The 14,630-nt window shown below is 38.3% G+C and overlaps 1 protein-coding gene across 1 annotated transcript; it reads left to right on the top strand.

Moving 5' to 3' along the window:
• The first annotated feature begins 9,728 nt into the window (after positions 1-9,728).
• On the top strand, positions 9,729-13,889 carry LOC134796959 (uncharacterized). Its single transcript, XM_063769154.1, has 3 exons — positions 9,729-11,292; positions 12,397-12,571; positions 13,688-13,889. The coding sequence occupies exons 1-3, from the start codon at positions 9,729-9,731 to the stop codon at positions 13,887-13,889; spliced, it is 1,941 nt and encodes a 646-aa protein (XP_063625224.1).
• The last annotated feature ends 741 nt before the right edge of the window (positions 13,890-14,630 follow it).

Here is a 14,630-nt window from a genome sequence, read left to right as displayed (position 1 = left end):
TGTGTAAAAACCGAATGTACTCACACAAGTACAAAATATTTTCAATAATTTCCTTCTTGAAGAGGTGCTATACATAATAAACATACCATAAAAAATACATAAAATAAAACCTAACTTCAAAAAATCTCTAAAATCGACATCTTTTTGTTTCGGTCTGAAGCACTATTCTTGGTTTGTACTTGGTATAGTACAGCCGGCAGATATGACTACGGCTGTCGGAAAAATACAGGACTTACGAGGATACAAAATATATAAATTGAATACTAATATTTACACATTTCTAGATAAACATACATCTTAGCAAGGTCTGTATTGCGGGAAAACTGCTTCAAGTTTCAAGCCAGGCAGAAGATTTTCCATTGATAATGGAAAATTGTATTTATATTTTATTTATATTCATGTTTTAAATAATAATCTTAAGAAGAAACGGGGCGACGTCACGTGACTCTATTCCATGCAAACATAGTTCCCATTTTCCTGTCTGGAAACTTACTAAAGTACCTAATTTTGTTGCACAATGTTCTTACCAGGATTTCAACCCGGGACTTCCTGCTTCGTAGGCAGGGTCACTACCGACTAGGCTAGGAGGCCGTCGAAATTATTCTATGACTAGACGTTTTTAGCTAAAATGTAATTAGGCTCCAGATCCCTAAGAGATTTCTGCTTCTTGTGTTTCTGTTTTTCAATAGGTCATTATTTATACATATACATAAACAGGAATATAAAACTAAACTAACTACAATTAAAATAACTTAAATAACTTTACTTTCCCTTTTTAGCTAAAATTATACTGTTGAAAATAATATAATATGTGTCTATTTTTCGGCCCGACAACTTTGCAATTTGCAAGCAACTATTTTCGCCTTCAATACAAAATAATATTTACGTCAAATACATTCCTCGTAAGCGTATTTACGAGAAAAACCGTTTATAATAACGTCTCGAGTCTGTTTATGCCCGCTCTAATATAATTTGCTCTTCAGTTGAGCACCCAATATGTCTGGGTAGGGCTTAAGTGTTCCGTAGAACGCTGGAGTGTTAGGGTTGTGCTGATGATGGAAATATTGCCTGAAATATTTCTAATATAATTTCCTCTTCAGTTGAGCACACAATATGTCTGGGTACTTTAAGTGTTCCGTAGAACGCTGGAGGTGTTAGGGATGTGCTGATGATGGGAATATTGCCTGAAATATTTCTAATATAATTTCCTCTTCAGTTGAGCACACAATATGTCTGGGTAGGGCTTAAGAGTTCCGTAGAACGCTGGAGTGTTAGAAATGTGCTGATGATGGGAATATTGCCTGAAATATATCTATTAAAATTTGCTCTACAGTTGAGCACACAATATGTCTGGGCAGGACATGTTCTGTAGACCGCTGGAGTGTTAGAGATGTGATGATGATGGAAATATTGCCTAGAGTCCGTGTAAGCAAAATTTGCACCATCTTGAATAGAACAAAGTTAGGTAGTAGGTAAACTCTTGTACAAAAACACACACTAAAAGTAACTTACAATTAGGAAAAGCTAAATTCATTTCATTCGATAGCGTGACGTGACGTACCCGTTCGCGTTAAGTGTCATTCTGTATGGGATTTTGAGTTTCCAAAACGTCCCGCTTGGAGCGCTGTTCAAAATCTCATATAAAAATAGACAACGCAGATAAACGCTAACACTCGTCACGCTATCGGGGTTCAGTTCACTTCCTGATACTTTGCAATATTGCGAAGGCCTTAGTAATTTTTTTATTCAACAAATATTGGCAATATTACCAGTGGCAATATTGCCGTGAATGAGAACATCTCAATGTTACTCGAAGTGTCTCCTTATTGAGCGGGTTTTTCGTGAGAGTTTGCACGTATATTAATAATGTATTTTATTAGAATATGTCTTAGGCAAACGTTTCAGATGTTTTTATCATAAGCTGGTATACGTTTAGTCTTGTCTAGTAAGTCTAGTTAGTCATAATTTGCTGTTTTTGTAGGTACTTTCAGTATATTTTTCTTGACGATACATCTCGTTAGAGTCCAATATTTCCATTAAGCGCTTTACATGGATAAGAAAGGTTTAAAATTATAGAAATCTATGAAATTTAAAGCTTTTACAAAATAAACCAGCGTTTTCATTGGTCGTTTTAATGATTTGTTTAAGCACAAAAGAATACTTATAAGAATCGTTTGTATAAAGTGGGTCTTATGATTATGAGGTTACTAACCTTATGTGATTATTTTCATAATAATATGAAATATGTTTCTAAAGTTTCATTATTTTAAGTTATAAATGTTATAATATTCGCGTTTGGATTGTCCTTAACATCATTAACATGGCTAAGGGGCCTGGCAGAAATATTACATTTCGCACTAAACTTTTTGGATAAAACAGTTTTTTTACTTACTTCTGCAACTGAATTATAATTATAAGTAGGGTTGTGCCAATAGTGACAGCAAATCATAAAATATTTCATTTTTAGGGTTCCGTACCCAAAGGGTAAAACGGGACCCTATTACTAAGACTTCGCTGTCCGTCCGTCCGTCCGTCCGTCCGTCCGTCTGTCACCAGGCTGTATCTCACGAACCGTGATAGCTAGACAGTTGAAATTTTCACAGATGATGTATTTCTGTTGCCGCTATAACAACAAATACTAAAAACAGAATAAAATAAAGATTTAAATGGGGCTCCCATACAACAAACGTGATTTTTGACCAAAGTTAAGCAACGTCGGGAGTGGTCAGTACTTGGATGGGTGACCGTTTTTTTTTTGCTTTTTTTTTTTTGTTTTTTTTTTTATATGGTACGGAACCCTTCGTGCGCGAGTCCGACTCGCACTTGCCCAAATTTTTCATTGTCATCCGTCAGATGTACATGACGTCTTCAAACATACTCAAATATTTTCTGGGCGTGTATTGCAGGCTAAGGCTTTAAGCCATGAGCGCCAGCGATTTTTTAATTTATGCTACGAATTTTATAGGGTAGGTACAAGCCGAGGTGATATAATCGCTACAGCGACATATTTGCTAAATTCAGCAAATTTTGAAGAAACCTAACACTTATAATACCACCCCAATATTGCCACCAAGCGTTTTTTCTGAACCTTGAATTTGAATGGAAACGTCCCGCTTCCATTTCTGCTGGTTGAAAAATGTCACTTAAGACCATGAATCTAGTATATAACTGGATAGTCTTATGTTTCTTTCAGTAGGAGTAGCAGCGAAAGGGCTATTTATTATTGTTTGTCCTCACAATCTCACATTTTATTTGTTCCCCACCGTAAATTTAGTAAGGATAATGGTGGGAAACAAATAAATTCGACCAATGTCGCATTGCGTATGTTTTGTCCCTCACGGAGGCACGCGTATACCACTTCTATAGGATCCTACCTTCTATGCTTAAGACACTCCACACACACAGACTGGTATATTTAACCTGTTATTGCAATCAAATTATACGCCTCCGGAATCGAAGATAGACAATTTTGTGTTTAAGTGGCGATTTTCTTTTGCGGTTACATTTACTAAAACCATTGTCTTGATTGAAAGATTTTTTTATTTCAATAGCTTCCCGCACCTTTTCTACTAAAGAACCGACGATGCGTAGAGAGGATTCCTGAAGGAAGCGTAGGAAGGTTAATATAGTTTAATAGTTTTCCCCGCACACCGCTCATCCCTTGCATCCTCAGAGGGATTTCCTGATAAGCTCCGTATGTAGGATGGAAATGACAAACAAACATACGTGCCGCGGAATGCCGGGCGGAAGATGTTTGCTGTTTCGTGTACACTGTTAACTGACAGTTCGTCAACCTTATTACCAAAGGCTTAAGGTCCATCAATGGACAGTGAAGAGTGTTGCTATTTGTACACTAGGGTTTACTGTAGTGGGTCGTTTACCTTTTCACGATAGAATTTTCCTGTACGTATAACAACAACTTGAATTGATTTGTACGTACGTAAATACAATTCAATTTGTATGGTTATATTATAAGAAGGTAAAATTCAATTGTCTGACGGAGGTCGGGGGTTCGAACCCCGGCTCGTATCAATTAGTTTCTTGGAACTTGAAGTTGGACCAAATTTTCTTGGAACTTAGAGTTGGACCAAATTTTCTTGTTCTCTTGTATGAAAAAAAAAAAGAATTGTGGTACAAAGAACTTGTATCGAATCCGAGCAAAGTGTACCCGGCTCATGGACACCCTAATCTAGTCCGAGTTTCCACCACACCGTAAAGTGTTGTCGCCCTCTCATTAGCGTCCGTCCGAACCAGTGACACCGATAACGTAATGAAGGTAATATCCGTTGTTTTTACGCGATTTATCCCGAATTGTTGTCACCCTCGTCAAAGGGGTAGTTAACCTCGGGGTCCCTAATTTTAATGGTGTGTTTTTTATTAACGTTAACATTTGTTTTGGTGAATGAAGAATATTGTTATGAAGTCAAATGTTGAATCGCCATATAATATGATAGAAGAGCGCTGGTGGTCTAGAACTTCTAGAAGTAAGAGCGTGCGACTTTCAATCCTGAGGTCGCGGATTCAAACCCCGGCTCATACCAATCAGTTATTCGGTACTTACTCGTATGTACGAAATATCATTTGATATTTTACAAGTTCGGTGAAGGAAAACATCGTGAGGAAACCACACTAATCCCAATAAGGCCTAGTTTACCCCCTGTGTTGGAAAGTCAGATGGCAGTTGCTTTCGTAAAAACTAGTGCCTACGTCAATTCTCGGGATTAGTTATCAAGCGGACCCAGGCTCCCATGAGCCGTGAAAAAATGCTGGGATAACGAGAGGGAGATGATGATAAAGTGAGTTTCGTCTTTATGATATTTACCTATTCATTTTAAAACACTATTTATTTTAATTATTTAGGCAAACGATACAGTTCTGAAATCTGTCTATCGAATTAAACTCTAAACAGTCTAAACCAACAGAAAATCAACACAATAGTTCTGTTAACTAACACTGTTTTAGGCCGGAGTATTTGTCTTGGGCCAATTAAACGGGGATTTGGTCAAACATTGGTAATGATCAACGTTTGTTTAATGTTGGGTTGAATTTTGGGTCTGATTGTAGTAAACTGATTAGGTGTGTTTTGGGTGATTTGGGTGATTGGGGTGTTGGCAGGACTTAGTTGAACGCGGGGCGAGAAAATGATTAGCTAACGACTGTTTTCTCGCAAAAGAAACGTAGCAACGGTAGACGGATAGTATTAATTACCACAGTTAAACATGGTGTAGGTATGTGAATTCCCCAATCCGTTGGGCTAGCGTGGGGACTATAGCCCAAGCCCTCTCGCGCATGAGAGGAGGCGTGTGCCCAGCAGTGGGTCGTATATAGGCTGACATTATTTATTTATTTTATACATCAACAGTAATATAATATATAATAATAATATATATTGTAATTAATGTTATATTACTGTTGGTACGGATTATGTTAATTGTTAATTTGTTATTTCCGTTTTGTAGTTAACTTATTCAAATAAATCTTTATATTAACTACTACTACAGTTGGAGTTTTATTTTATTACAGTTTTATTTGTAATTTTGGAAAATCTGTTATTTTAAACACAATGTATGTTGTAAATGAATAAATGAAATAAAATATGAATCGTTGGTCGCTGAATGCTGACACAAATTAAAATCTTTAGTTATATGTCAGGTAAGTAAAACATTAGGACACGGATTAGGAGTACACAGTAGTGTGGAATGAACAATATTTCGTATATCCTAATATACCTAATAGGCATGGTATAATAATATACTTCGCCTGGTACTCTATTCCGACCACGTGACTGACACAAGCTTACGTCATCATGCGACAGCGCTATATATTGATAATAGTATAAAAAAATGCAATAGCGCTCTACAAAGTGGCAATGTTATTGTGACGGAGGCTTGTGTCACTCTGGGAAGAGAAGACCATGTTTTAGACTATGACCTATAGGTAAATTTATGGTACCTTAATTTCAACCAGAATTCCAAAGCAAGACCAAGCCAACTCACTAAACCTGCAAAACACTACGTACAGCTACGAAATAGTCGCCTCAAATTGTTGCTCGGCACTTAATTGCCTCAGCGCCTGTCGAATAAAGCGCTAGCCAGTGTAGCCTGAGCGTTTTATTGCTATTGCATTTTTAACAGGCGCTAGACTTATTGCTTTGACTTCGGAAATGTTTCAAAGTCTAGTTCACCGTTTGTAGTAGGTACATGTTTAATGGGAAATTGGAATTTTATTCCCTCGATTACAGTAGCAATTCAGATCACGACATCATAACACCGTCGTATCCAGTACTACATTTACTAAGTTGACCGCACTGCGAAATGCAGAATAATAATTAATTAAGTAGTTCCTGAAAAAAGATTTTGAAAAGTAAGTAGGTAGTTAAAGAAAACAAGTCATCGGTATGATGGTATGTAAAGTATAATTTCAAAATTTAAAATTTTATTTATTGTCCATCATTTAAAACTGGTGCCTACCTAACTAGAATATTAACAACAATTAACAGGAAATAAGGAATCTTTAGATCGCCGTATGGTCCACCACCATTACACTGTTTCATGTACCATGTCATGTCGCGAGCGCCATTAGAACAAGCCAAATCGGCCCTCATCTACGCGTGGCAATTAAACTGACGCCTAACGAGCCCCCATTCTCGTCACGTCCTCGTCTCGTCAACTCGTCGCAACTCGTCGATGTCGTAAACAAGCTGTTTACGCACGGCGGCAAAAATTCCGCTGTCTGTCACTAGGGAGTTAACGATCACGGGCCGTGTTTAGATGTTTTGATGGTTCGTGGTATGGTTGTGACATGTTTGTCGTGTCACTAATCACGTGAGTAATTTTACAGTACTTATAGTGCTACTTTACCGCCCTAGGGCAGGATTAAGGACAATACGTGCCTATGTCAAAAGTTTAAAAGGCCATATGTACTGTAAAACGTTGTACAATATACGTGCGAAAATGTAATTCGCAACTCGTGTCGATTAAAAACAATCCCTTCGGTCGTGTTTCAATTTATCGCCACTTGTTGCAAATTCCCTACTTTTCGCACTTGTATCGTAATGTACTATTTCATCACACTTGCTCGTAAAAGGTGTTATTACACGTAGGCGATGCGGTCCGTAAATCCTACGACCTATCTAGGGCTAATAGGTATATACCAAACATATATGTAACTCCGTATAAGATAAATAAAGTCTAAGAAAAAAACGTGCCGCGGAAATCAAGAAAAAGTCATTCTCGAATAGATGGCCATATACCTTTGGCCTATTCTCGGCTAGATGGCGTTGACGACACCGTTTGATATTTAACAATTTTAACACATATCAGTGAAAGAACATGGGTCAGTATGGAGCAATAAAAATTAAATATCATTTATCCGTATACATATTTTGATTCATTTATACATTTTCAGCTTTATTTAAGTTTTAATCGTGTGTCGATAGATGGCGGTAAATGTACCATGACTACAAAATTTACTATGGCAATAGCCCTCTATACTATCTATTCTCTTTGGTATATACGTACGAAATTAGGTAGAAGTTACTGATACGGTTTAGTTTTTAATCTTTAAATAAGTATGTTAGGTATTTTACTAACTTAAATACAGAAATAGCGGAAAAGGCGAAATTACTTACCCGCAATGTCCAGTTCAGTTTCACGGTTTCGAAATGTAGGCCGTTCATGCACTATTGGAGCATTAAAGTATTTGATACTTAAGTATGATGTTAAATGCAATTTCTAATATATATCGGGTGTGCGGTAAAACCCGATAAGTCGTGCATACGTTTTTGAAGTTAGAACTATATGTGACATGCGTAGAGTTCTTATTAAAGTGACAAGATATCTCGACTTATCGTTTTTTTTTTCGCTTTTTTGATTATTGTAAAAATTAGGAGCATTGTACAAATTTTTAGCACATTAATTGCCACTAAGTGCTACGGGTTACGCTCGTAGCGCGTAGCCACGTCTTTGCCGTATGGAGCGCGTAGTCGCTACGAACAGTGGACCCGAGAGTCGGGTTCTTGGCACTGAATGAGTTAAAATATTCCTAACTCTTAAAATAATTCGAAAAAAATCAAACGTAGCATCATAGCTGAGGTTGATATACAACAAAATGTGTCAAAATATTTTTAACAATGTTAATATCCATAGAGGAAAATGAGGACTACGTTTGTACCATCACCCACACTGTTAACTGTACATCGGTGGACCTTATGCCTTTATAAGGTCCACCGATGCACAGTTAGGAGTGTTGCTGTTTGTATGAAAAGGTTATTTCGCACGGGTCGTCCACTTTCGTCTTAAGCGGTTGTCATAGTGGTAACAATAAACCACATACCTACCAAAATCGCTCGCGCTCGCCCGCCCTACTCAGTGTGTTAAAGCCCGCGACAAATCGCTCGCGACCAGCGACGCTCGTCGCTTGTCATATTTCGCTCGGAACGTTCAAGTGGAGCTGCACTTAGCGAGGCCCAAAATGGCACAGGTTGTAAATTGGATTTTTCATGTTTGGATGCATAGGTTTTATGAGGAAAGTCGAGTTGGCACTGGCACCAAAAACCTTTAAGTTAAAGCGACTTTTGAATAAAATAACTTCACCTTTATGATTATACGTAGATTATCATTATTTTAAGATGGTTCTATTTAGAGTGGGTTTCCCAAGAAAACGAATGGCGTCAAGATATTCGCCCTGCAGAAAGAGGCAATAGTTATTGGTCTTACAAGAGGGCAAAGTGGTTGTTTAACCTATCGTGCTAATATTGATACCCGCGCAAGCGAAAGATTCAAAAATTGAATCACGAGCGTAATGAGTGGTTAGAAAAATGGAATGTTGAGCGTTTCAAAAAAGTCCCCACGAAGTTGCTCGAGAGTTGCCGGGAGTTGCCCAGGAGTTGCCGGACTATCCCGGTAGCTCCTTTATAGCTCCGCGATAGCCCTTAACTATTGGCTGCGGTTGAATGCGCTTAATAGCTATTAATTTCACCCTGAAAACGAAGACAAAACATACTGATACTGAAGCAATTTTTTTTTCATCTTCATTTTATAAGTAAAAACCATCTCTCTTAAGCTTCCTTGACATTTATATGCAGATTTACTTTCCAAAATTTGATGAGCCAGTCAAAATAAAACTGTAAACATGAAACTCTAGAAACCTCCGACTCATTAATTCCAGTTTTCAAAAAGAGTCCCGTACGAAGTTGCTCGAGAGTTGCCGGGAGTTGCCGAACTATCCCGACGCGATGCTCCTTTATACATAGCCCGTAACTATTGGCTGCGGTTGTGTTTCGCCGACGGGGGTGTGTGGTCCAAGTTTCAAGAACACAAATTAAAAACCTAAAAATCCCTTAACGTAATGAATCGATTTAATTAGAATAAAATGTGTTGAAGAATCATCACTAGAATGATAATAAAATAAATCAACCTGCTTTCAAATAAAGAACGCATCCTAATCGGTATATCCTTTTAAGAGTGTAGGTACTTTATATTTATGCATGTTGTGGGTAAGCGTACAATAAATGAACTTCAGTCTTGATCAGAAACTGGTGTTTGATTGTCGCGTCCCAAGTACCTTAACATGGCGCAGCCGTTTTGAACCTTTTGTAGAAATAGTGCGTGCGTTAATTGAGACGGGTATTGAAAACTCGAAAATTGTAGTGATATTACGATTTTGTAGACATTTGGATTGCAATAATATACATATATACGTACATACAGAGAAGTGTTTGTGCCATAATGGAAGCTGTGTTGCCGCCGCCATTACCGTTTAGTTTAACAAATAATTTGGAAAATGTTACATCAGGGAACCTCTCCAAAGAATGGGAGAAATGGAGAAAATCATTCCAAGTTTATTATGAGGCGTGTGAATTATCTAAAAAAAGTGCTCAGGTGCAGATGAGCATATTGCTGCATGTGATTGGTGAGCAGTGTCGCGAGGTACATGCTCAATTTGAAGGTACATTTGCCAGTGTAAAGGATTTATTGGATAAATTCGAATCTTTTTTCTCACCGAAAAAAAATATTACCATCGAAAGGCACAGATTCTTTACTCGGTGTCAAAAACAAAGTGAATCAATTGAGCAGTACGCGTTCGAGTTGAAAAAGCTAGCAAGTGCTTGTGAATTTAAGGAGCTAATAGATGATTTGATAAGGGATCGCCTCATATGTGGAATACAGGAGAACGCGCTGAGGGAGCGTTTGTTGCGAGAGCCGGACTTAACTCTAAAAAAGTCCCTGGAAATATGTAATATTGCGCAAATATCGAAAGTGCAGGCGGGGTCAATCAAGAAAGAGTCCAGTGAACATGAAGCTTATACTTATAATATTACAGCAAGTAATAGTCAAGACCAGTTTATGCTAGAGGAAGGCGGTATTCCGTACGGTCAGGTGAATTGGATATCAAGACGTGGAGGGTACGGAGCGCGAGGCGCGCCGAGGGGCAGAGGTCGCGGCTGGTCGCAGCCGGCCCCGCGCCCCGCGCCGCCGCGCCGCCGTGCCGCTCCTGCGCAAACAGCTGTTTCATCGCGAGAGATGAGACAACAACGTCAACAAACGGGACCTTATGGTGAAATTAAATCTGGAGTGCAGTGTCTAAAGTGCGGGTTTGCTCACGGTATCTATATGAAGTGTCCGGCTTTAGGAAAAATGTGTTTGAGTTGTAATAACTATGATCATTTCTCACGCATGTGCACGGTGTATAACGTACAAGCTGTGGAGTCCTCAGTGGAACCTATCGATCAGGTAATCTATTGTCTTAGTAATTCGAGTAGTGATTGGTCTATAGATTTAACCTTCGGAGCAGATGTTACTATTAATTTTAAACTGGATACCGGGGCCGATGCGAATATTTTACCAATAAGATATTTGAGCCAGGTTGGTTTAGCAGAACAAGATTTATCTAAGACGTGTATAAAGTATAAGAGTTACTCAGCTAACGATATCATTGTCAACTTTTATATACTGGAGTTCGTGATAGCGGATGTACCGTCCTATGTAGTACCGGTGTTGGCGGTGTTAGGCCGCGAATCGTGCAGTGAACTTGAGGTAGTTAGATTGATAAAGGACATTAGCGTCATACAGGATTATGAGTATATCTTTCGCGAGTACAATGACGTTTTTGAGGGGTTAGGATGTATGCCTGGCGAGTACAAGATAGAAATTGATAGTAGTATTAGACCCGTAGTCCACGCTCCGAGAAAGATGCCGGTAGCTTTAAAAGATAGTATCAAGGAAAAATTAGATAATATGGTAGATGAGGGCATAATTGCAAAAGTGGAAGGCCCTACCGACTGGGTTAACAGTATGACTGTAGCGCGAAAATCTAATGGCGACCTACGGCTTTGTTTAGACCCACGTGACTTAAATCAGGCCATTAAAAGGGAACATTTCAAGCTCCCGACCTTGGATGAAATTACTGTAAATTTATTGGGATCTAAATATTATAGTACGTTGGATGCAAAACAGGGATTTTGGCAGTTGCGTTTGCACAAAGATAGTACGGATCTTTGCACATTCAACACATGTTTCGGTAGGTATAAGTTTTTAAGGTTACCGTTCGGAATTACGTCCGCTTCAGAGGTTTTTCATAAGAAAATGTTTGAAAATTTTGATGACATTCCGGGAGTGTGCCTATTTATAGATGACTTACTTATACACGGCCGTACGAAAGAAGAGCACGACGACCGACTGAAAAGGGTTTTGAACAGGTGCAGGGAAATCAATTTAAAGTTGAATAGAGATAAATGCAAATTTGGTTTAACAGAAATTAAATATTTAGGTCATAGAATTAGTGCACAAGGTATATATCCAGATAGCTCACATACCTCTGCCATAAAAAATATGCCACGACCAGAAAACATAAAAGATTTAGAGAGATTTTTGGGAATGATTAATTACGTAGGCAATTTCATACCAAACTTATCGGATAGGAATTTTGTATTGAGAGAGTTGTTACGTAAGGATACCGAATGGCATTGGACAGAGCACCACCAAAAAGCGTTTGATGACTTGAAAGATTGTTTGACAAAAGCTCCCGTTTTACAGTTTTATGATCTCAATAAACCCGTGGTAATTTCAGTAGATTCGTCTAAGAATGGATTAGGATCATGTCTTATGCAAAATGAATTACCAGTTTGTTATGCTTCGCGATCGCTTACGAAAGCTGAGCAAGCTTACGCTCAGATTGAGAAGGAGCTTCTGGCCGTGGTTTACGCGTGTGAGAAATTTTATACATATATATATGGTAGGGGTGACATAATAATAGAAACGGACCATAAGCCTTTGGTCAGTATAATTTGCAAGCCCATAGCAACCGCTCCAGCTAGATTACAGCGAATGTTGCTTCGTCTACAGCCGTACACGTTCAAATTAGTTTATAAGCCGGGAAAATACTTGTATATGGCAGATACGTTATCACGCGCTGTAGAACCGACGCGCGGTCCAGTTGAAGTACCGCGAGACCAGCTAGACTTGCAAGCACAAGTTTGTGCCATCGCAGTGAGTAACCCGTTACTGGACACGCATTTTGTAAAAATACAAGTTGCTACGCAAAATGATGTGGAAATACAAACAGTACTCAGGTATGTTAAGGATGGGTGGCCAACGCATAAACATGAGGTTGACATTCAAGCGAGGTCTTATTGGGGTTACCGCGACGAACTTACGTTAGCATATGGCATGTTATGGAGAGGCGATAGAATTGTTATTCCAGTTGCAATGCGCAACGAAATGTTAAGGCGTGTGCATATAGGGCACTTAGGCTTAGATAAATGTAAGTTGCGTATTAGGGAGAGTATGTTCTGGCCAAATATAAATGCACATGTAGAGGACTACATTAGTAACTGTCAGGCATGTTTGACATTTAAAAATCAAAATAGAAAAGAAACCTTAATCCCACATCCAGTGCCAGAAAGGGCGTGGTCCAAACTAGGGGTTGATATATTCCATTTTCAGCAAAACCAATACTTGATAGTAGTAGATTATTTTAGCAAATATGTTGAAGTTGCAAAATTGAATTCTCTAACCTCTGATAACGTTATCAAGGAATTGAAAATAATTTTCAGTCGACATGGTATTCCTAACACGGTGATCTCTGATAACGGCCCTGAATTTAGATCCAACAGTTTTGAAATATTCTCGGCAGAGTGGAGTTTCCAACATATAACGTCATCGCCACACTTTGCACAGTCTAATGGTCAAGTTGAGAGGACGGTTCAAACAATTAAAAACTTGCTAAAGAAAACTCACTATGAAAAAACGGAATTTAGAATAGCTTTAATAGAATATTTGAATACTCCCATTAGTAACAAACTAGCTTCCCCTTCTGAGCTTCTTAACAGCCGTAAACTAAGAGGTATTGTACCATGTCCTCCAAAACTGCTTTTGCCTAAAATTCAGAAAAATGTAAAAAAAGAGTTGGAAATACGCCAAGAAATGCAAAAAAATCAGTATGATAAAAATGCTCGCGATATGTCTGAATTACACCCTGGACAAAATGTAAAAGTAAGAATAGACAAACGTTGGGTGAGTGGTACCATCGTATCATTGCGCGGTATACGCTCGTATCTTGTAAAAATATGTGGTGGTGGCACTTTGATTAGGAATAGACGACATCTTATTAAAGATTCTGATCAGCGCCCGGCAGCGCAAGACATTTCAGTGTGCCCTCTGCCTTATGATGATATCGCTATCTGCAGTGATAACGCGGTGACGTCATCGAGCGGTGTGGCTGGCGCGCCGCGCGCCCTCGACACCGGGTTTGATTCTCGTGACACGGTCGCGCACCCCGGTCCATCCAGTATACTGTCTGCTCCCACCAATAATAATAGTAATAACTATGTTAGTCGCTCCGGCAGGGAGGTGATCGTTCCTGATCGGTGGGGTTCGTGGGGCTGGTAAACAGTTTGGAATGGTAATGTATTTTAACATACTGTATACCTATAATAAGTTCTATAATGATCAATGTTATATCTATAATAATGTAATGCCTGTACATGCACTTCAAGTTGGTCTTGTTTTGCTGCTAAATAAAATGTGTATTTTGTTATAAGCTATTTTAATAATTTTCATGATAATGTAATGAAATATTTTTTTTTTAAATGTTATATACCTACTTAATAATGATGTTAAGTGTCTGGATTAAGCACATTGTCTCACGAATCAACATTTTATCTGGAATAAAATATGGTTTGTCATTTTAATACTGTTACTATAAATACCTATGTTTAGTAAGGAAAATCATTTGCATGCGCATTTTGATGTTTTAAAATAGTACAATAAGCATAAGTTTTGTTAATAATTTTAAATTTACCAGTCAGCATTTATTTATTAAATTGTACACTCAGTTTTTTAAAATGACACCATGAAAGTGTCATTTTTTTTGTGTATTTTTTTTTTGAAAAGAGGAGATTGTAGGTACTTTATATTTATGCATGTTGTGGGTAAGCGTACAATAAATGAACTTCAGTCTTGATCAGAAACTGGTGTTTGATTGTCGCGTCCCAAGTACCTTAACAAAGAGTTACAGAGCCACGGACAGACACACTCATATACTCAAACTTATAACACCCTCGTTTTGCGTCGGAGGTTAAGCTGACTGCCGTTTAAATCATAGGATTTTGATATTTATGGTGGAGCTCT

This window comes from Cydia splendana, chromosome 14 (assembly GCF_910591565.1).
Source record: "Cydia splendana chromosome 14, ilCydSple1.2, whole genome shotgun sequence".
NCBI lineage: Eukaryota > Metazoa > Arthropoda > Insecta > Lepidoptera > Tortricidae > Cydia > Cydia splendana.
This window is presented reverse-complemented; position numbering and strand designations above follow the sequence as displayed.